This window comes from Aythya ferina (assembly GCF_964211825.1).
Source record: "Aythya ferina genome assembly, contig: HAP1_SCAFFOLD_29, whole genome shotgun sequence".
NCBI lineage: Eukaryota > Metazoa > Chordata > Aves > Anseriformes > Anatidae > Aythya > Aythya ferina.
In genome coordinates, this window is record NW_028181463.1 from 78,126 (window position 1) to 100,180 (window position 22,055).

General features: G+C 49.8%; 2 protein-coding genes across 2 annotated transcripts; one reads left to right on the top strand and one right to left on the bottom strand.

Moving 5' to 3' along the window:
* Positions 1-268: 268 nt before the first annotated feature.
* On the top strand, positions 269-1,261 carry LOC311428009 (olfactory receptor 14C36-like; the record flags this gene model as incomplete). Its single annotated transcript, XM_084539577.1, has 1 exon — positions 269-1,261. The coding sequence occupies one exon, from the start codon at positions 269-271 to the stop codon at positions 1,259-1,261; it is 993 nt and encodes a 330-aa protein (XP_084395703.1).
* A 10,242-nt stretch (positions 1,262-11,503) lies between these two features.
* On the bottom strand, positions 11,504-21,566 carry LOC311428010 (olfactory receptor 14C36-like; the record flags this gene model as incomplete). The annotated part of the gene is made up of 3 exons (XM_084539578.1): positions 11,504-12,455; positions 12,539-12,693; positions 21,060-21,566. The coding sequence occupies 3 exons, from the start codon at positions 21,564-21,566 to the stop codon at positions 11,504-11,506; spliced, it is 1,614 nt and encodes a 537-aa protein (XP_084395704.1).
* Between the last annotated feature and the right edge of the window lie 489 nt (positions 21,567-22,055).

Below are 22,055 nucleotides of genomic sequence, written 5' to 3' on the forward strand. Positions count from 1 at the left end.
TTTGAGCCTGGATTCCTCTGCTCTCAGCAGTGTCTAGGTTCTTCTCAGGAGAACCTCCTTAGTGCAATTACCCTGCAGCTCAAGGACACACCAGCAGAGAACAACTGAAACCAATGAAGGAAAAGGATCTGCCAACTGTCTAAGTGCAGTTCGTCAAATGCTTTGAGAGGTTTAACTGAAAAATGGAAATGTTTTTTCTCAGATAATCCTGATATATTATCACTCTATTTCTGTTCCTTTAGCAGGACAACATATACAAAACAAACAAATGCCCAACAGCAGCTCAGTGAGCAAGTTCCTCCTGCTGGCATTTGCAGACACGCGTGAGCTGCAGCTCCTGCACTTCGCGCTCTTCCTGGGCATCTACCTGGCTGCCCTCCTGGGCAACGGCCTCATCCTCAGCGCCGTAGCCTGCCACCACCGCCTCCACACCCCCATGTACTTCTTCCTCCTCAACCTCGCCCTCCTCGACCTGGGATTCATCTCCACCACTCTGCCCAAAGCCATGGCCAATGCCCTCTGGGACACCAGGGCCATCTCCTATCAAGGATGTGCTGCACAGGTCTTTTTCTTTCTGTTCTTTATATCAGCAGAATATTTTCTTCTCACTGCCATGGCCTATGACCGCTACATTGCCATCTGCAAGCCCCTGCACTACGGGAGCCTCGTGGGCAGCAGAGCTTGTGCCCAGATGGCAGCAGCTGCCTGGGGCAGTGGCTTTCTGTATAGTATCCTGCACACGGCCACTACATTTTCCCTGCCCCTCTGTCTAGGCAATGCTGTGGACCAGTTCTTCTGTGAAGTTCCCCAGATCCTCAAGCTCTCCTGCTCAGATGCCTACCTCAGGGAAGTTGGGCCACTTGTGTTTAGTATTTCTTTAGTCTTTGGTTGTTTCATTTTCATTGTTTTCTCCTATGTGCAGATCTTCAGGGCAGTGCTGAGGATGCCCTCTGAGCAGGGCAGGCACAAAGCCTTTTCCATGTGCCTCCCTCACCTTGCCGTGGTCTCCCTGTTTCTTAGCACTGGCATATTTGCCTACCTGAAGCCCCCCTCCATCTCTTCCCCATCCCTGGACCTGCTGATGGCTGTTCTATACTCACTGTTGCCTCCAGCAGTGAATCCCCTCATTTACAGCATGAGGAACCAGGAGCTCAAACATGCAGTGAGGAAACTATTTTATACCTCTTTCTTCAGTATTAATAATGTGCATAAAATACTAATAGGATTTCTGCAAACAAACACTCTTAATGCAAATTCTTGAAAGTAATTTTCTTTATTATTATTTCCTATAATTTGTGGCTTTGATTTAATGTTATTCTAAGCCTCCTAATTATTATTTTATTATTATTATTATGAAGTCAATAATTTCAAATACCTTTACAGTCAATATTCTTGTTTAAATAAATCAATAATGAAATGGGGACAATTTCATTAGTCTCTACTGCAGTCTGTTCCCATCGCCAGTGCCTCCAGCAGTGAACCCACTCATCTAAAACGTGAGGAACCTGGAACTAACGGTTGCAGTGAGGACACTGATTGAATACATATTCTTCAGCTTCTTTGACTATAACAATAAGCTTATAATCAGAAACACCTATTTTTTAAAAACTTTAAGATACTTTTTTTTTCTTTTTATTTGTCTGTGTTGTTATTTCCATTAGCTATTGTTTCAGATATAAATAATATTAATCTTAACCTCCTACTTGTTAGAGATTTACCTATAGAACCAGGCTTCCTGTGTAGGTAAACACAATAAAGAATCCAGAAGAAATTCATTGGTCTGAGCTGCCACCTCTTCCTATCCCCTCAGGAGCTGGGGGAGCACTTGTTGGGGCACTTGTGTTTTAGTATTTCTTTAGCCTTTGGTTCTTTTGTTTTCATTGTGCTGTCCTATGTGCAAATCTTCAGGGCAATGCTGAGGATGCCCTCTGAACAGGGCCGACACAAAGCCTTTTCCACGTGCCTCCCTCACCTGGCCATGGCCTTCCTCTTTCTCAGCACTTCCGTGTTTGCCTACCTGAAGCCCGCTTCCATCTCTTCCCCATCTCTGGACTTGGTGGTGTCACTTTTGTACTCAGTGGCACCTCCAGCAGTGAACCCCCTCATCTACAGCATGAGGAAGCAGGAGCTCAAGGTTGCAGTGAGGAAACTGTTTCTATATGTGCTTCTTAAGCATCAGTGCTGTTAACATTATTGTTATTTGTATCATATCATTTTTTGTACTTAGTATTATTATCATATTGTAATAACAATAATAATCCTTTAAATGCTACCATTCTATTTTAAGTAACTGACGAGAGATTTTCATTTCATTTTTCATTTTGATTATTTTCATAACTTTTGACATTGTTTTAATTTATTAAGTAATTTATTTACTTTGACTATGTCTTCTAATCAATCATATTGAACTAGGCTTCCTCTGTAAGTACAGACAATAAAGAAGACAGCATAAATTCATTGGACTCAGTATCCCTCTCTTCCCATCTCCTCTGATTCTGGGGGAGCAGCCCCAGCATGCAGAAGGGGCTCAGGGCCAAGAGGCTCACCGCCCGCTGGGCTCTGCCTCTCTGCTGCCTTTGGGTTGGGGCTGCTGCTTCCCTGGAGCCATGGCCATGGCCAGCAGCAGGACGTGGCCTTGTCACTGCTGCTCCCTTTGGCTTCCTCATTGTTCTCTTGTGCTTTCACATTCAACTAAGTCTTGAGATCTCATGTATCTTGCTGACAATCTTGTTGTCTGTACAGTGGCATCTCTTTCATTGCACAGCTCTTCCAAAGCTGGTGGAAGGAATATACCCAAGGAACTGCTGCATGAACGGGAACCCTACTTTACTGGGCTTCACTATTGATCAGAATCTAAGAGTGCTCAGTGTAGTGCTGTACTGGGAACTCCCTTCTTGGATGGCCGTGGTCAGCAATCAATAATTGGACTTGACTGCCCAGGGAGTATCCTGAAGTTGCTGAGTCTGATGGCAAATAACATGCTGGAGAGGAATGTGGAGCTGCTCTGTGGCTGGGCCAGGCCTCTTGTGCTTGCCTGGAGAGCGGGGCTGGCCCTGCGGGGCACAGACACTGTGTGCTGGGGATCTCCCAGGCAAGAGAGCAGGGCTCCTGCAGCTTCACGGACCTCCACCTCCTGAGCTGGGGCTGGCCCCAGTGCAGGGGCTGCTGGGGAGGCCCAGAGCTGCCTTTGTACCAGCAGCTGCGGTGCCTTTGAGGGGCTGGGGCTGTGGGGGCCATGCCCAAAGCCCTGCAGCAGCCTGCGGTGGGCACTGCCCTGGGGCCAGCACAGCCTGGGCTGCTGGGCTTGGGAGAGGGCAGGGAGGCGGGGAGAGGTGGGCAGGGGCTGGGCTGGGCTGGGCTGGGCAGTGCCCGGCAGAGGGCAACAGCAGCGTCAGGGAGCAGTGGCAGCATGCAGGGGAGGGCTCCCAGCAGGGCTTAGTGCTGCAGAGCCAGGGCTGCACCAAGGGAGCCCAGAGCTGCAGGGGCAGGGGAGAGGAGGCCGAGGGACAGGGCGGCTGCTGCAGGGGCAGGGAGCTCAGCATGGCCCTTGCAGCCCCCCGCCCTGGGCCTGTCTCTGCCCTTGGCCTTCGTCCTGGCCTTGGCTCTGCTGGCAGGAGCGCTCTTGCCATGCACTTCCTGGCCTCCCCTCACCTGCGCACAGCTGCTGCCCACTCCGGCTGCTGCCACAAAGGTGTCCTCACCAGCAGCACCACCCCTTGGGCTGCTTCTGCTGGCCTCCCCCACCCCACTGCCTTGACTCCTTGTCTCTGCTGGGCCCCACCTTCCACACCCAAATACCTTCCTTGGCGGTTGGCTCCATTCCTGTGCCCCGCTGAATGAGAGAGACATGGGACATATGACCTTTAAGGGTTACGGTGTTTGTGTAATATCGTTTGGTTATGGTTCAAGAAGACAGTTCCTTCACCAATGATTTACATCCTTCTTTGTGTTAGGCCATGATTCAGTGTCCTTCACCATTATTAAAGTATTTGCTTTATCTAAGAGATGAACTGCATTAGGTCTCCTTGATTAGTCTGAGGCACAACACAATGCTTTTTGCCTTCTGACACTCCAGCACAACACCTGTGAGTTTACCTTTCTGTGTGCATTGACCTGACGGGTCATTTCACATTTCTTACTTTCATATCCCGAAGGGAAGGGGATGATTCCCAAACTGGGATACGCAGATGGGTTCTGGCTCAACCATTTGAACTGTCCTGCTCTTGAGTCTTTCATCCTGAGTTTTGCCACAATTCCTGCACCAAAATGCATCCATTGCCTGTCATCGCCCTGTCTCCTGTTCTGTGGGATGACTGTGCTGTGGTGGAACATGTTTCCAGTCAGCCGTCTACCAGACACAGTAATAAATACTACGAGCAGGACTAGAGGGGTCCTGCTTCCAGCCGGAGGGGAGGCGCGGAGGAAAGGGAGAATCGGGTTTACTGGACTGGATATATTTAATGGCCGGGTACATCAGACCCACAAATGTATCAGGCTATACTAGAAACCAGTGCACAGAGTACCCTTTTTCTATCAAGCTAGAAAGAGGTAGAACCCACCCATATTTATGGAGTGACAGGGGGAACCCAACAGTTAACTGTACTTGAGGCTGAAGTGAGTCTAACTGGGAAGGAATGGCAAAAGCACCCCATTGGGACTGGCCCGGAGGCTATGTGCATCCGCAGCATAGACTGCTTCAGGAGAGGGAACTTCAAAGTTCCAAGAGGGCACCACCAGTGGGGCCTTGGCAGAGCTGCCTTGGAGACAAAGGACAAGAAACTGTTGTCTACCTTGCTTGGCCTTCCACAGAACCCTTCTGTTGTGGGTTTGCTGAGGGCTGAAGAACAGCAGGTGCCAATGGCTACCATGGTGGCGCACCTGAGGCAGCGTTGTGCTAACCGAGACTCCCTGATTGCCTTCCATGAGCTGGGTCATCGACTGGAGAGCCAAGGTGTAGATGTAGAGCTTGGTAGTGTGCTTTAGTGATGGACTTGTCAGCACTAAGGTAAAGTTGCCTGACCTGGGTGACACGTCCCAGAGTAGTGTCAGGCACAATGCAATTCTTTTTGCCTTCTGCATCTATAGCACAGGAAGTAGGACTTTGCCCTACTCTATTGACTGGGCAGCTCTTTTCACTTTACTCTATTTAGGATTCTGTGTGTGGAAGGGAACAATTTCCGCAATGAGGCCAGGCTCATGGGTACAGCTACAGCCAATAAAGATATATTTTCTTTATTTTTCACCCTGAGTTTTCCACAGATGACCCAATATAGTCCATGGATGTCTAGGTGTCTACTGAGATTCAGGCTGAATTTCTCAGGATCCAATGGTCATTTGAATCTTATTTTATTTTATTTTATTTTATTTTATTTTATTTTATTTTATTTTATTTTATTTTATTTTATATTTTTATTTTCTTTTATTATTTTCTGAACACACCCCTGACTTCTCTTAGAAAGGGTTTCATGTGCTGGGCTGGGCTGCACTGACAGGGACAAAGACCACTGCTGGCAGTGGAGCTGTCAGACCAGCACACTCTGCTCTTCCTCCCAATGAAGGTCTCCAAAGAAGTCACCCTGGATGAATAGCAATAGGAGAATGATGTTCAAAACTGAAATGCAGCAAAATTCAGCCTTTGAAACAAGAAAAATTTTTTATTGGTTGCTCTTTGAAATCTTCCTTAATTACATCTTGCAGCTCTGCAATTAGCTGCAAAAGGAATGAAGGCTTCAAGAAAACTATCAAAGAGATGTTAGGAATTTCTGCATTTTAATGAGTTCCATGGTGCATTTTAGTGCTGAGTCTGTGAAGTTCAGGTACTGAGAGGACAATGATGCAACTGCTACAGAAAGTAAAGTCAGAAGGAAAAGTTGAAGTGACTTGGAGTATTAATGGGCCCCACTGAGGGCTGTTACTAACAAAGCCTCCCCAGGGCCTTGTTAGGGCAGATAATCGGAGGCCATGATTGCAGACAGGCAAAGCACTGTGTTGAGAAATGTCTTTGTTGGTATTAGTGAAACAGAAGAGCCAAGGCCTGACCCCTGGAACTGGGAAAGGAGATCCTGCACCCCTATGTCCGTCTCAGGGCTCTTCCTGGGGTCTGTGGGCTGTGGTGGGCAGTGTGATGCCATGAGAAGAACAGTGGTATGACACCTCTGAGCTGCTGCACAGGGTTGTAAGGAATCCATGAGACCCCATCACAATGAATATAACATCTCCCCTCCTAAGCTCTAGTCAAGAGGACAAAAACCTCAGGGCTGTTGGGCCCTCCATTCTTGCTAGCACCCTCTGCCTTCTCCTCTGTAGCTTTTCCTACGCTGTCCCACAATTTGTCCTATTTCCTTGAAGTCTTCAGACACCAATCTCTGTTCACCACCTTGCTCTCATCGCTTGCTTTCACCGATGTCTCGTCAACCCTCACCAGCTGTTCCTTGAAACATGATGCCATGGTCTGATAAGAGGGTTACCTCTGGCACCACAGCATGACCCTTTGAGGGACATTTCTTCCTCCTTGTGGACAGTGCGCAACTTCCATGGTGCACTTTGTTGAGTTTCTTCTCCCCTGCTCTTTCCTACTAGCAAAGGAAAGTTCCATCAGGCTGGAAACCACTCCTGAAGTAGGCATCCCAACCCAGCAGACTCCTTGCAGCCTGTCAGCAAACCAGACACAGGTTACCTCAGCAGCAGCTTCCAAGCCATGGGCCTGCTGCTGGCCTTGCAGCTTCTTGGCTACACACAGCCAAGCCTTGTGCCTGCTGCTGCCCACTCATGGACTCAAGCAGAAGGGACAGGACAACCCATGTTGGGGCCTTCCTTCTGCCTGGGTCCTTCTGGGTCTGGAGGCAGAGAGGATCCCCCAGTCAGCATGCCAAGCAGGTGCCTTCTGCTGGCCTAGCAGGGCCACTGCCAGATATCAGCCCAAAAGTGCACCTCCCAGGTCTATGTCAAGGGTGACCTGCCACCTCCAGACACAAGTGACCTCCCAGTCCCTTTCCGTGACACGTTCTTGCTGCTGCCCTATCAAGTGCAGAGACAGAAGTGACCTCACAGTCACTGCCACAGTCACATTGCTCCTACTGGGGCAGGAGATCCTGAGGCATAGCTGAGCTCCTCAGAGCATTCCCACCCATCTCCTCCTTGTGACCCACAAGCTGATCAGATCCATGGCCCAACACATTCATTTGGAGTTAGGGTTTTGTTTAGGTCTCTTAAGCAGTTTTCCAGTGTTAAATAGACCATGTTAATGCTACTATTAAGGGCAGAGATCAGAGTGATTAAGAGAGTAAGAGCTAGGATGAATCAGCTATGGGCTGAGTTTTGTCTTCTAGAGGTACGCTGAGGTCACTCATTAGAGTAGTGGATTCCTGTCAGGGGGCTGAGTAGCATTTAGTTTTAGGAATTAACCTTACAGGTTGAAGCCAGGGAATAGCCTTGTATGACTATTTTAAGTCACAGTTACAGCTGCATCAGCATAACCTGGACCCTCTTACCTCTACAAAATCCTTAATTTTAGCTGGCCAAGCCCTTATTCCCTCCTCTCAGTCTCACATCTCTCCTGGCCAGGCTTCTCCTGATTTCCCCATATCAATTATCTTTTTAGGGGCATGTTTATGATGCCTTTCATGATCTTAGACTATCTGTCAGTGCTCTGTTGGCTACTCTATTCCTGAGAAAAGTGGCACTTAAGACATGATGGAAAAGGACACAAATGTCCATCAGAGCACCCTGCACAATGTGCCCAGCAACTCTGCAGTGCCACAAAAGTGTGGTTCCTCCCTACAAGTTTTCTTTCCAGAATGGCTCCTATGGCTCCAGGGTAACTTTTCCCAGGCACTCACTTCCCCAGGCCACACCACTCTTGCCCACCGGCCCCACGTGTCTCTCCAACCCTCCCCTCTGCCCCTGCAGTAGTGGCACCTCAGCGCAGCAGGTTGGTGCATCTCCAGGCTCAGGGGTGTTTCCTGAGGGCCTGCCCCGTGTGGGGAGTGGTGGGGAGGAAGAGAGCAAGGTCATCTCCTGGGGCATGGCTGAGCACAGCCCAACCATCCTGCACCGTGGGCAGGCCCCTGCTCCCAGGCTGAGGCACACATGCAAGGTGGACACTTCTCCATCCACCCAGCTTCACGCAGGGCCCTTCAGCCCTGTCCCCCATTCGGGACTCACCACTTCCTTCTCGTCAACCCACAGACATCGATTGCTTTCCATTTGGGGACTCAGGCAGGACTTTAAGGATCTGTTAAAGCCCTGAGTGTCTCTGTTTCTCACAGCCTTCTCACAAGTCTTTCTCCTGGCCCTCCCCACTGCCCAGCACTGCCTCTCAGGTGGCACTCAGTGACCCTTCAGAAGGGTTTCTGGGCTTCCTGAATTGTCCTGGTGCTTATTAGCATTTTGCTGACTCCTTCCAGAGGTTCTTGTCCATTGTGGGTATGATGACTCATGGCTGGGACAGAGTTTCTCTCTGCAGATCAGGCCCTGTGGTGCTGTGTTTTTGATATGTGACCAGAACAGTGTTGGTCACCCATGGTTGCACAGCATCAAGGCCTTCTCGGCTTCTCACTCTGCCCCAGGAGACAGTTGGCTGCATGAGGGCAAGAGGCCGGGAGGAGAACCTGCAGTGACAGCTGATCCAGCCTGAGCAGTCTGAGCAGCCCATGCACTCCTCAGATTCACCTTGTTTGTTACCTGAAACGACCTTGCACAGTCATTTTATGAGGTTCTAATCAGTACCCACTCAGCACCCTGTCCCTAGAGATCCCCTGACATCTCCTGGAAGCTCCAGATTCCTCTCCAGGCTGACATCGGCCATCAGCCCCACTGCAGGGGGCACAGTCCCATGCAGATGAGTCCAAGACCAGTTGTCATCCCCTTAGGCAAGTGCTGCCACAACAGGAGTACTTAGTCCTGCCCTTGTTTCCGCACAAACCACCCTGGGACTTTCATCCTGTGTCCTTCACTCCATGAAGATCCACAGGAAACAGAAGAGCAGGGAGCAACCCCTTGGCTGTGCTCCTGATAGCACATTTGGAAGAGGTGTCCAGGGTCCTGGGTTTGCCCTGAGCAAGACCCTCTTGTTACTGTGGTGCAAGCAGGGAAGCCAGCTGTGACCCAGGGCTGCACAGTGCCTGCTGCTGCCTGCAGCCACAGGGATGCCACTGTAGAGACAACAGGACTGTCACCAAGGTACACGACATATCAGGGCTTACCCAGAAAAAAAGAAGCACGTTGTGGAAAGCAAAAGAGAATAGCAGTGACAAGGCCATGTCCTGCTGCTGGCCATGGCCATGGCTCCAGGGAAGCAGCAGCCCCAACCCGAAGGCAGCAGAGAGGCAGAGCCCAGCGGGCAGGGAGGGGCAGCCCCGAGGACCACCAGGGCTTCTCCTGCATGTGGCAGCTGGGCTCTTGGCCCTGAGCCCCTCCTGCATGCTGGGGCTGCTACCCTAAATCCAGAGGAGATGGGAAGAGACGGCAGCTGACACCAACAAAGTTCACAGCTTCTTTATTCTATTTATCCACAGAGAACCCAGTTCTGTATGTATATTTGATGATTGCGTGACAGATAATAAAATAATTAATAGGCAGGATGACACAAGTAGAATTCAGTCAAAATCACAAGTTTAAGAAATAATTTTAAAAATAATAAAAGAATTACAAGCTGTTGTATGCAGAGGTTTTTCAGAAAATCTGTCTGTCCTGTTCGTTTTATAGGCACATTATTGATACCAAAGTAGCATGTGTCCAAAGAGTTTCCACAAGGCTTTCCTGAGCTCCCAGTTCCTCATGCCATAGATGAGGGGATTCACTGCTATAGGCACCACCATGTACAGAACTGTCACGGAATATTCTCTACAGGGGCTACTTGCACTGCTACAGCTCATTTCTCTGACCCAGCCACAGGAGCCGGAGCAGCTGCAGGAGCAGGAGCTGGAGCGGCTGCAGGGTTCATCATAGGGGTAGGAGTGGCTGCAGGGTCTGTCACTAAGTTGGTAGTAGTATCAGCTGCAGCTTGATAGGCGTGGGCCAGATCCCAGCACACTACAGTGATTTGTGTCACTTTGGAACTGCCAGAATCATGACACCCATTTTTCAAGCATTCTACCCATTTTTTAGGATTTTGCAGTTGTTCAGGGGAGAATTTCCAAAACATTGGAGGTGCCCACTGCTCTAGAAACCTGCCCGTATCCTCCCACACTCCCTGTCACTCACAACTATCCCGCCTCAGGACAGAGCTCTGGATAAAATTCCTAAGTGGTTGTTTAACCTTAAACAAAACCTGAAACACATTCAGGAGACATAACAACAAGAACATGCTCGTCTGAGTGTCCCAAGGATATTCAACATCTTGGAGAACTATCGTACCAAGCTCGGAGGATAAGAGGGAGGTGAAGGAGAAAGGAAGGTTAAATGTCTCCTTCTTTCCCCAGATAGGCTCCCTGACAAAAAAAAAAAAAAAAAAAAAAGGCAATAGGTGTAATTGCTAATAGTTTCCAAGATATGGTTTCCAAAGTATAGAGTTGATGACAGCACTGAGTACAAATACCAGGTTAGGGTCATGACCAGAAATTTCATCATATCATAAGCCACTGTTACACCGCACAGTACCATAACGATCTTAAACCAGGGCCCGGAAAGGATAAACAGCATGACAGGGAGCACATACAGAAAGTAATGTGCTATAAAACAGTTTGGAAAACAGGTGCAGCAGACTTGATATTAAAGCAATCAGCATTGTGACTAGCAACTATTATGCAGGTCTAATACTTTTACTAATTTTAGTTTAACACATTCTGGTCAGATATGTCGTTATCTCAACGCTTCGAGCCCCACGTTGGGTGCTAAAAAGGATTGTTGTAGTTTAACCCGGCTGGCAGCTAAACACCACGCAACCATTAGCTCACCCTCCCCTCTGCCTCTCTGGGATGGGGGAAAGAAACGGGAAAGTGAAGCCTGAGAGGTGAGATAAAGACAGTTTATTAAGACAGGAAAATAATAATAACAATAATAACAACAACAATGATTACAATAGAGCTACTACTAATAATGTGTACAAACAAGTGATGCACAGTGCAATTGCTCACCACCTGCAAACCGAAGCCCAGCCTAACCCCGAGCAGTCCAGCCCTCCCACCCCTGCTAGCCACCCCTATATATTGTTTAGCATGACGTCAGATGGTATGGAATATCCTTTTGGCTAGTTTGGGTCAGCTGTTCTGGGTCTGTCCCCTCCAGGCTCTTACTGCACCCCCAGCCTGCCCGCTGGCATGACAGAGTGAGAAGCTGAAAAGTCCTTGGCTTGGTGTAAGCACTGCTCTGCAACAATTAAAACATCAGCATGTCATCAGCACTCTTCTTCTCATCCTAATCCAAAACATAGCACCCTACCAGCAACTAGGAGGAAAATTAACACTATCCGAACTGAAACAAGGACAAATGCTATACCTCGATGTCACAAATTGCCTGATATTAAATTGAGTTAAACTAGAAAAGTGAGATAGCCAATTTATTGTTAAGTAAATATTACCACTAGAATCAGTTTCTTCAGTGTAGTTTTCAGCTCTTGGTTCCTCATGCTATAGATGAGGGGGTTCACTGCTGGAGGTACCACTGAGTACAGGAATGACACCATCAGGTCCAAGGATGGGGAAGAGATGGAGGGAGGCTTCAAGTAGGCAAATATGGCAGTGCTGACAAACAGGGAGACCACAGCCAGGTGAGGGAGGCACGTGGAAAAGGCTTTGTGCCTGCCCTGCTCAGAGGGCATCCTCAGCACTGCCCTGAAGATCTGAACATAGGACAGCACAATGAAAACAAAACAAACTAATGCTAAACATGCACTAACCACAAGAAGTCTAATTTCCTTTAGGTAGTCTGAATCTGAGCAGGAGAGCTTGAGGATGTGGGGGATTTCACAGAAGAACTGGTCCACAGCATTGTCTTGGCAGAGGGGCAGGGAAAAAGCAGTGGTAGTCTGCAGAAGAGCATCAAGAAAGCCACTGCCCCAGGCAGCTGCTGCCATCTGGGCACAAGCTCTGCTGCCCACGAGGCTCTCGTAGTGCAGGGGCTTGCAGATGGCAACGTAGCGATCGTAGGCCATGACAGTGAGAATAAAATATTCTGCTGATATAAAGAAGAGAAAGAAAAAGACCTGTGCAGCACAGCCTTGATAGGAGATGGCCCTGGTGTCCCAGAGGGCATTGGCCATGGCTTTGGGCAGAGTGGTGGAGATGCAGCCCACGTCGAGGAGGGCGAGGTTGAGGAGGAAGTACATGGGGGTGTGGAGGCGGTGGTGGCAGGCTACGGCGCTGAGGATGAGGCCGTTGCCCAGGAGGGCAGCCAGGTAGATGCCCAGGAAGAGCGCGAAGTGCAGGAGCTGCAGCTCGCGCGTGTCTGCGAATGCCAGCAGCAGGAACTCGCTCACAGAGCTGATGTTGGGCATTTGCTGACTTTGGACATAGAGCCTGCGAAATGAAAGAAAATATAAAGTATAAACTCTTATGAGTAAAGTCTCTGACTAAAATTCCCAGTAAAAGCCTTACATTACCCGTTTCCAAGAGGACCTTTGTCTATCTCCTTGTCTGGAGTCCTGCTTTCTGCTTGCTGAGCGTCCTGTACACAGCAACCACTTCTGCCCATCAGTCCCCAGTGGGACATCTCTAATCTAGTGAAATGGTTAATGTCATTGCTGTGGAGGCACACCTAAACCAGAGGGCACATCCAGGAGGGCTGCTCCCCCAGTGAGCTCTGTGCATCCTGCCACTTCTGCCTGCCTTTAAGCACTCTGTCTCTGCAGGCAGTGCCCCCAGCCCTGCTGCGCTGTGCAGAGAAGCTGCTCCTGGGCACAGCTGTCTCTCTGCAGTGCTTGCCAGGAGCTCACCTTGGGCCCAGGAGCCCGGCCCAGCTCAGCAGCACAGCACCAGCCCAAGACACTGCAATCACCCCTCTGGGGGCTTTGCTGATGAGCCCACGAACCTCAGGCACTCAGAGACAATTGAAGACAGCTCTCCAGAAGTCCAAGTCCCAGGCAAGTTTCCTGCAGTGTCCCCCTGAGGGCCAGCACTGACACAGCCTCCCTTGGAGCTCGTTAGAGCAGAACCCTGGAGGCACTGAGGACAAGGAGACAAAGGCAATGTGAAGGTGACAGTGATGTGTAGGAAAACTGGATGTGTGTCACCAAGCACAAGGGCGCAGACAATAATGAATGATTTAAAATTTTAAAAGACAGAAAATGAAGATAAAATAGTAATAATAACAATAACTATAATAATATTAATAATAATATGTACAAGGCAAGTGATGCACCATGCAATTGTTGAGAAACCCCTCACCGATGTTCAACCTGTCTCTGAGCTTTGGTCCCACTGACCCTGGCTAGCCGGCATCAGGATCTCTTGTGCATGTCCCTTGACCTTAATTTCTTCTCGTGCAAAATCAGCTCTCAGAGGAATTTGGAGTATTTTCTTCCCTTTCTCTAATACTCCCTCTGATCTGTCACCCCACCCAGTAATGCCATCGATGTAGTGCAGGTGCTCAGGAGCTTCCTCCTCTTCCAGGGCAGTCTGAATCATGCTGCTGGCATGGCAGCACTCAGCATTGCGGGACTTTATTCAGGCCACGATAGGCCTCTGTTAGTGCACTCGGTTGGTGCTATACTGACACAGGTGCACGGCTGTCGTAGGGATTGGCACCAGCTGTCCTTCAGCCCTCATCTACCCCACAACAGAAGGGTCCTGTGAGAGACCAAGGCAAGGCAGACAACAGTATAATGTCCTCTGTCTCCAAGGCAGCTATGCCTAAAGCCCACCGATACCCTTTTGGGTCCCTGAAATATCTATCCTCTCCTGAAGCAGTCTCTTCCAAGGATGCACAGAGTCTCTGGGCCAGTGCCAATGGGGTGCTTTTGCCACTTAGACACACTTCAGCCTCCAGTACAGTTCAGAGTTGGGATCCCCCAGTCACTGCAGACATACAAATGGGTTCGACCCTCTATAGCTTGATGGCATTAGGGTTCGCTGTGCAGTGGTGCCCACTAGCTCCTGATGCTTCTCTGGGTCTGATGTGCAAGGTCATGGAATCCACACAGTCCAATAAACCCGACTGTCCCCTTCCTCCCCCTGGCTGGAGGCACAGCCCCTCTAGTCCTGCTCATAGTATTCAGTACTGTGTCTGGAGGACAGCCCGCTGGAAATTGGAGCAGCAGTTCTCTAAGAACCACTTTTACTGATTGTTTTTCCTTGCCACTCACACACCTGTGCCTCTAGATTTTCCATCCCACTTCCTCATGTGCTCTCCATGGTCACACAAGTAAAACCACAGGGTGGCACATAGTGTGTGCCCACCATATCTGCCTTCCTGCCCTCTAATTCCAGGGAGGGGCCCCATTTCTCCCAGCACCAGAGCAGCATAGGGATAGGGATCGCGTGATTACTGATGCTCTTATGACTTCTTTCTCTTCGTCCTCCTACTCATATGATGGCCCAGCTTTTCTGAAGCCTGCCTTGTCTTCTGACTAACTGACTTTCACATCCATTAGTTTTTCTTGCATAGAGGAGCAAGTGATACAGACAGAGCTTGGTTTTCTGGCTCAGACACAGGGCCCAGAAAAAGAGCTGGAGTTGCTGCAGGGCATTTTGCAGATGCTGTAGTAGCTGCAGGGTATGTCAGAGAGCTTGGAGTGACTGCAGAGCTTTTCACAGAGGCTGGAGTGGCATTGATTGTGGCTCTGTAAGCACAGGCCAAGACCCAGCACACTGCCATGGTATGTGTCTCTTTGGAAATGCCAGGGTGATAACACCTCCTTTTCAAGCATTTAACCATTTTTTTTTTTAGGATTCTGCATTTGCTCGGGGTGAAGTTCCAAAGTTCTGGAGGTGCTGACTGCTGCAGGTGCCTGCCCAGATCCTCCCTCACTCCCTGCCACTCCAAACTCTCCTGCCACCAGACAGAAATCTGAATGGTATTCTTAAGTAGTCCTGAAACACATTCAGGAGACAAAACAATAGGAGCGTGCTGGTTTGACCATCCCAAGGATATTCAAAACTTTGAAGAGCCAGTGTAAATAGCCTGGAGGAGAAGGTTGAGGTGAAAGTGAAAGGGAGAGTGAACAAGTGGGGAAAAGTGACCTCCCCTGTGTCCCCCATGGCTTGGTTTCCTGAGGAGAAATGGTCCAGAGTGTAGTTCTTAATAGTTTCTGAGAGATGGCTTCCAAGGTATCATGGTAATGGCAGTGCTGTGTACAAGTACCAGATTAGTCTCAAGACCAGGAATTTTATCCTATCATAAGCCAGTGTTACACAACACATCAAAAGAATAAACTTGACGCAGCCATCAGAAAAGATAAACAGCATGACAGGGGAGACATACAGTAAGTAATGTGCTATGTAACACAATTCTGAAATTTAGCACAACAGATCTGAGCTTAAAAGAAAAAGAGAGAAAGAGAGAAAGAGAGAAAGAAAGAGAGAAAGAAAGAGAGAAAGAGAGAGGAAGGAAGGAAGGAAGGAAGGAAGGAAGGAAGGAAGGAAGGAAGGAAGGAAGGAAGGAAGGAAGGAAGGAAGGAAGGAAGGAAGGAAGGAAGGAAGGAAGGAAGGAAGGAAGGAAGGAAGGAAGGAAGGAAGGAAGGAAATCAACTTTGTGATCACCAACTATTAAAATCAACTAATGCTTATAATAGCTTTCTTTTAACATGCTGTGGTCAGATCTGCCATTTGCTCAAAATTCGTGCTCCATGTTGGGCACCAAAAGAGTGTGGTTTTACCCGGGAGGCAGCACAGCACAGCACCACACAGCCATTCCCTCACACACACACCCTGCTACACCCCGATCAATAGCAAGAGGAGAATGATGCTCAAAACTGAATTGCAGAAAAATCAAATTTAAAACTAGAAAAGATCTTTTTTAGGTGCTTTTTGAAAACTTCTTCCTTAACTACAGCATGCAAGTTCTGCAATTAGGTGCAAAAGCTGGGAAGACTTGAAGAAAACTATGGAGGAGATGTTAGGAGTTTCTGCATTTTAATGAGTTCCATGGTGTATTGTGGTGCTGAGTCTATGAAGCTCAGGTACTGAGAGGAGAATGATGCAACTGCTAGAGAAAGTAAAGTCAGGAGGAAAAGCTGAAGTGACTTGGAGTATTAATGGGCCCCACTGAGGGCTGTTCCTAACAAAGCCTCCCCAGGGCCTTGTTAGGGCAGATAATTGGAGGCCATGGTTACAGACAGGCAAAGCACTGTGTTGAGAAATGTCTTTGTTGGTTTTAGTGAAGAAGATGGGCCAAGGCCTGACCCCTGGAAATGTGAGAGGAGATCCTGCACCCCTATGTCCATCTCAGGGCTCTTGCTGGGGTCTGTGGGATGTGGTGGGCAGTGTGATGCCATGAGAAGAACAGTGGTACTACACCTCCGAGCTGCTGCACAGGGTTGTAAGGAATCCATGAGACCCCATCACAATGAATATAACATCTCTCCTCCTAAGCTCTAGTCAAGAGGACAAAAACCTCAGGGCTGTTGGGCCCTCCATTCTTGCTAGCACCCTCTGCCTTCTCCTCTGTAGCTTTTCCTACGCTGTCCCACAATTTGTCCTATTTCCTTGAAGTCTTCAGACACCCATCTCTGTTCACCACCTTGCTCTCATCGCTTGCTTTCACCGATGTCTCGTCAACCCTCACCAGCTGTTCCTTGAAACATGAAGCCATGGTCTGATAAGAGGGTTACCTCTGGCACCACAGCATGACCCTCTGAGGGACATTTCTTCCTCCTTGTGGACAGTGCGCAACTTCCATGGTGCACTTTGTTGAGTTTCTTCTCCCCTGCTCTTTCCTACTAACAAATGAAAGCTCCATCAGGCTGGAAACCACTCCTGAAGTAGGCATCCCAACCCAGCAGACTCCTTGCAGCCTGTCAGCAAACCAGACACAGGTTACCTCAGCAGCAGCTTCCAAGCCATGGGCCTGCTGCTGGCCTTGCAGCTTCTTGGCTACACACAGCCAAGCCTTGTGCCTGCTGCTGCCCACTCATGGACTCAAGCAGAAGGGACAGGACAACCCATGTTGGGGCCTTCCTTCTGCCTGGGTCCTTCTGGGTCTGGAGGCAGAGGGGATCCCCCAGTCAGCATGCCAAGCAGGTGCCTTCTGCTGGCCTAGCAGGGCCACTGCAAAATGTCAGCCCAAAAGTGCAGCTCCCAGGTCTATGTCAAGGGTGACCTGCCACCTCCAGACACAAGTGACCTCACAGTCCCTTTCCGTGACACGTTCTTGCTGCTGCCCTATCAAGTGCAGAGACAGAAGTGACCTCACAGTCACTGCCACAGTCACATTCCTGCTGCTGGGTCAGGAGATGCTGAGGCAGAGCTGAGCTCCTCAGAGCATTCCCACCCATCTCCTCCTTGTGACCCACAAGCTGATCAGATCCATGGCCCAACACATTCATTTGGAGTTAGGGTTTTTTAAGGTCTCTTAAGCAGTTTTCCAGTGTTAAATACCATTTTGATGCTAGTATTAAGGGCAGAGATCAGAGTGATTAAGAGAGTAAGAGCTAGGATGAATCAGCTATAGGCTGAGTTTTGTCTTCTAGGGTACGCTGAGGTTACTCATTAGAGTAGTGGATTCCTGTCAGGGTGCTGAGTAGCATTTAGGTTTAGGAATTAACCTTACAGGTTGAAGCCAGGGAATAGCCTTGGATGACTATTTTAAGTCACGGTTACAGCTGCATCAGCATAACCTGGACCCTCTTACCTCTACAAAATCCTTAATTTTAGCTGGCCAAGCCCCTATTCCCTCCTCTCAGTCTTACATTTCTCCTGGCCAGGCTTCTCCTGACCTCCCCATATCAATTATCTTTTGAGGGGCATGCTTATGATGCCTTTCATGATCTTAGACTATCTGTCAGTGCTCTGTTGGCTACTCTATTCCTGAGAAAAGTGGCACTTAAGACATGATGGAAAAGGACACAAATGTCCATCAGAGCACCCTGCACAATGTGCCCAGCAGCTCTGCAGTGCCACAAAAGTGTGGTTCCTGCCTACAAGTTTCCTTTCCAGAATGGCTCCTATGGCTCCAGGGTAACTTTTCCCAGGCACTCACTTCCCCAGGCCACACCACTCATGCATGCAGGTCCCACGTGTCTCTCCAACCCTCCCTTCTTCCCCTGCAGTAGTGGCACCTCACCGCAGCAGGTTGGTGCATCTCCAGGGTCAGGGGTGTTTCCTGAGGGCGTGCCCCATGTGGGGAGTGTTGGGGAGGAAGAGAGCAAGGTCATCTCCTGGGGCATGGCTGAGCACAGCCCAGCCATCCTGCACCGTGGGCAGGCCCCTGCTCCCAGGCTGAGGCACACATGCAAGGTGGACACTTCTCCATCAGACCAGCTTCATGCAGGGACCTTCAGCCCTGCCCCAGTCCCAAGATTTGGCTACTTCTCCACCCACAGACATAGATTGCTTTCCATCTGGGGACTCAAACAGGGCTTTAAGGACCTGCTAAAGCCCTGAGTGTCCTTGTTTCTCAAAGCCTTCTCACAAGTCTTTCTCCTGGCCCTCCCCACTGCCCAGCACTGCCTCTCAGGTGGCACTCAGTGACCCTTCAGAAGGGCCTTTGGGCTTCCTCAATTCTCCTGGTGCTTATTAACACCTTCCGGGCTCCTTACAGAGCTCAGAGGGAGTCTTCTTTTTCCATCAGGGGCCCTGTACTTGCTCTGGCTGGGGCGGAGTTACTCTCTGCAAAGCAGCCCCTTTTGGTACAGTGTTTTGGTTGTGTGACCAGTGATGGTCACCCACAGTTGTGGTTGATGTTTTTGAGCAGTTCTTGCACAGCATCAGGTCCTTCTGTGGCTCACAATTTGTGAGTTTTACTTGGTTTTGTTATTCTGTCCCCAGTTCCTCTAGAAGAAGAGAAAGCAGGTGGCCGATAGGTGTTTATCTGCTGGATACATGGAGCAAGGGGGTGTCCGTGGTGCAACGAAATGGAGGTCCGTGAAGCTGCAGGAGCCCTGCTCTCTTGCCTGGCAGATCCCCAGCACACAGTGCCTGTGCCCCGCAGGGCCAGCCCCAGTCCCCAGGCCAGCACAAGAGGCCTGGCCCAGCCACAGAGCAGCCTGCCCCGAGCAGGGGCCTGCACAAAGAGCTTTCTCTTTGCCCTTTCCCCATCAGTGTAGGCCCAGCAATGCTGCCCTGCTCTTCCCCAGGGCCATCCCTGCTCCCAGAGAGGGCCCAGGGCACTGTGTCTGTGCTAGCCTGGCTGGCCATTGCTGCTTCCCTCCCTGTGCTCCCTCAGGGCCCCAAGCTGGCAGTGCTGCTGTGAGAGCCAGGGGCTCTGGTGACCTGGGACCCCACGCATCTTCGCCCTGCCCATGCTGCTCAGGGTGGGCAGCAGACCCATCTCCATGGGGATCTCTGCTGCTGAGCCCCTTTCCATCTGCCCTGATGGCTCAGCAGCACAGGGCAGTGCTGGGCAGGGCCATGGGGTGTCTCTGAGGACACAAAGGGCAGGCTAGTGCTGTACCAGACCTGGCCCACAGCACTTCAAAATGTATATCCTCAACTACTCTGCAGTCTTATGGGCCTTTGCCTGCTGGCTCTTCACCATCTCTTGTGGCCTTTCAGAGCCCTCCTTTAGCCCATGGACTTCTCAGATTCACCTTTTCCTTTAACAGACCCTTCTTTGCATGGTTACACATTTTATGAGGTTCTAATCACTACCCACTGAGCACATTGTCCCTGCAGATCCCCTGACATCTCCTGGAAGCTCCAGATTCCTCTACAGGCTGGAATCTGCCATCTGCCCCGCTGCCGGGGGTGCAGTCCCATGCAGATAAATTTAAGATCAGTTGTCATCGCCTTAGGCAAGTTCTGCCATAACTGAAGCTCTTGGTCCTGCCCCTGGTTCCTCAGGAACCACTTTCAGCCTGTGTCTTTCACTCTATGATGAACACCCAGAATAGAGAAGAGAAGGGAGCAACCCCTTGGCTGTGTTCCTGATAGCACATTTGGAAGAGGTGTCCAGGGTCCTGGGTTTGCCCTCAGCAGCCCCTCTTGTTACTGTGGTGCTAGCAGGGAGGCAGCTGTGACCCAGGGTTGCACAGTGCTTGCTGCTGCCTGCAGCCACAGGGATGCCACTGCAGAGACAACAGGACTGTCACCAAGGTACAGGAGATCTGAGGGCTTACCCAGAACAATGTGGAAGCCTAAAGAGCAATAGTGAAAATGCCACGTCCTGCTGCTGGCCATGGCCAGGGCTCCAGGGAAGCAGCAGCCCCAAACCAAAGGCAGCAGACAGGCAGAGCCCAGCGGGCAGTGAGGGGCAGCCCAGAGGCCACCGGGGCTGCTCCTGCATGTGGCATCTGGGCTCTTGGTTTTGAGCCCCTCCTGCGTGCTGGGGCTGCTCCCCCAGCTCCAGAAGAGATGGGAAGAGATGGCAGCTGAGACCAGTGAAATTCTAATGGCTTTATTATTGGGTTTATCTACACAGGGAACCATCTTCAATAGGAAAATAATTGATTCTAGGGGGGGGGTTAAAAATAATATTATTTAATTCAAAAGTGAAGTACTTAGAGAAAATAATAATACAGACATTTAATAACAGAAGACATGATATTATTTTATTTCTGAGAAAAACTAGGATTTCTAATATTAGGCGTAGTATTATAGGTGAATTTGCTGAAGATGTGTGTATTCAAGTAGAGTCCTGATGGAATCCCTTAGTTCCCAGTTCCTCATACTGTAGATGAGTGGGTTCGCTGCTGGAGGTACTATTGAGTACAGAAGTGACACCACCAAGTCCAGGGATGGCGACGATATGGAGGGAGGCTTCAGGTAGGCAAACATGGCAGTGCTGACCATCAGGGAGACGACGGCTAGGTGCGGGAGGCATGTGGAAAAGGCTTTGTGCTGGCCCTGCACAGAGGGCATCCTCAGCACTGCCCTGAATACCAGCACATAAGATACCACTATGAAGACAAAACAACCAAAGGCCAAAAAAATACTAAACACAAGTGCCCAAACTTCCCTGAGAGAGGCATCTGAGCAGGAGAGCTTGAGGATGTGGGGGATTTCACAGAAGAACTGGTCCACAGCATTGCCTTGGCAGAGGGGCAGGGAAAATGTGTTGGCCGTGTGCAGGACAGCATTGAGAAAGCCACTGCCCCAGGCAGCTGCTGCCATCTGGGCACAAGCTGTGCTGCCCACGAGGCTCCCGTAGTGCAGGGGCTTGCAGATGGCAACGTAGCAGTCGTACGACATGATAGTTAGAATTGAATACTCTGAACCAAAGAAGAAGACAAAAAAGAGAACTTGAGCAGCACAGCCTTGATAGGAGATGTCCCTGGTGTCCCAGAGGGCATTGGCCATGGCTTTGGGCAGAGTGGTGGAGATGCAGCCCAGGTCCAGGAGGGCCAGGTTGAGGAGGAAGAAGTACATGGGGGTGTGGAGGCGGTGGTGGCAGGCTACGGCGCTGAGGATGAGGCCGTTGCCCAGGAGGGCAGCCAGGTAGATGCCCAGGAAGAGCGCGAAGTGCAGGAGCTGCAGCTCGCGTGTGTCTGCGAATGCCAGCAGGAGGAACTCACTCACAGAGCTGCTGTTGGGCATTCTCTGACTTTGTACTTGCTTGTCTGTTGAAGGGGAGAAGGCAGAAAAAGGTTAGAACAGACTTTTATGAAGAAAATTGGAAGTAAAACAAACGGCTGGCTAACTCATATTCAGACAAATGTCAGATCAATGAGCTTTGAAGTATTGCTGCAAAAAACTGAGCTGAATGCAAAGCAGAGCTGCAACTATTTCCCTCACTTTATTTTATTCTAGTTGCCCTATCCTAGTTGAGGTATTGGATTTTGAAACTCCCTGACATTACTTGTACACTCACGGTGAAATCCTGTGTTTGCCAGGAGGCAAAAGGGCTGTGCCTAGGTGAAGACTGAGCAGAGCAGCTCTGCCCTGTGGTCCTGTTCTCAGTTGCTCTGTGTCACCTCTCTGAGCTGCAGGACCATCCTACTCAGATGTTTCCCTGAGAAGAAACAAAAGAAAACTGAGAGCAGAAAAGCCTGAGTCCAAGTGCATCTGGAGAAAATCCTCACCTTG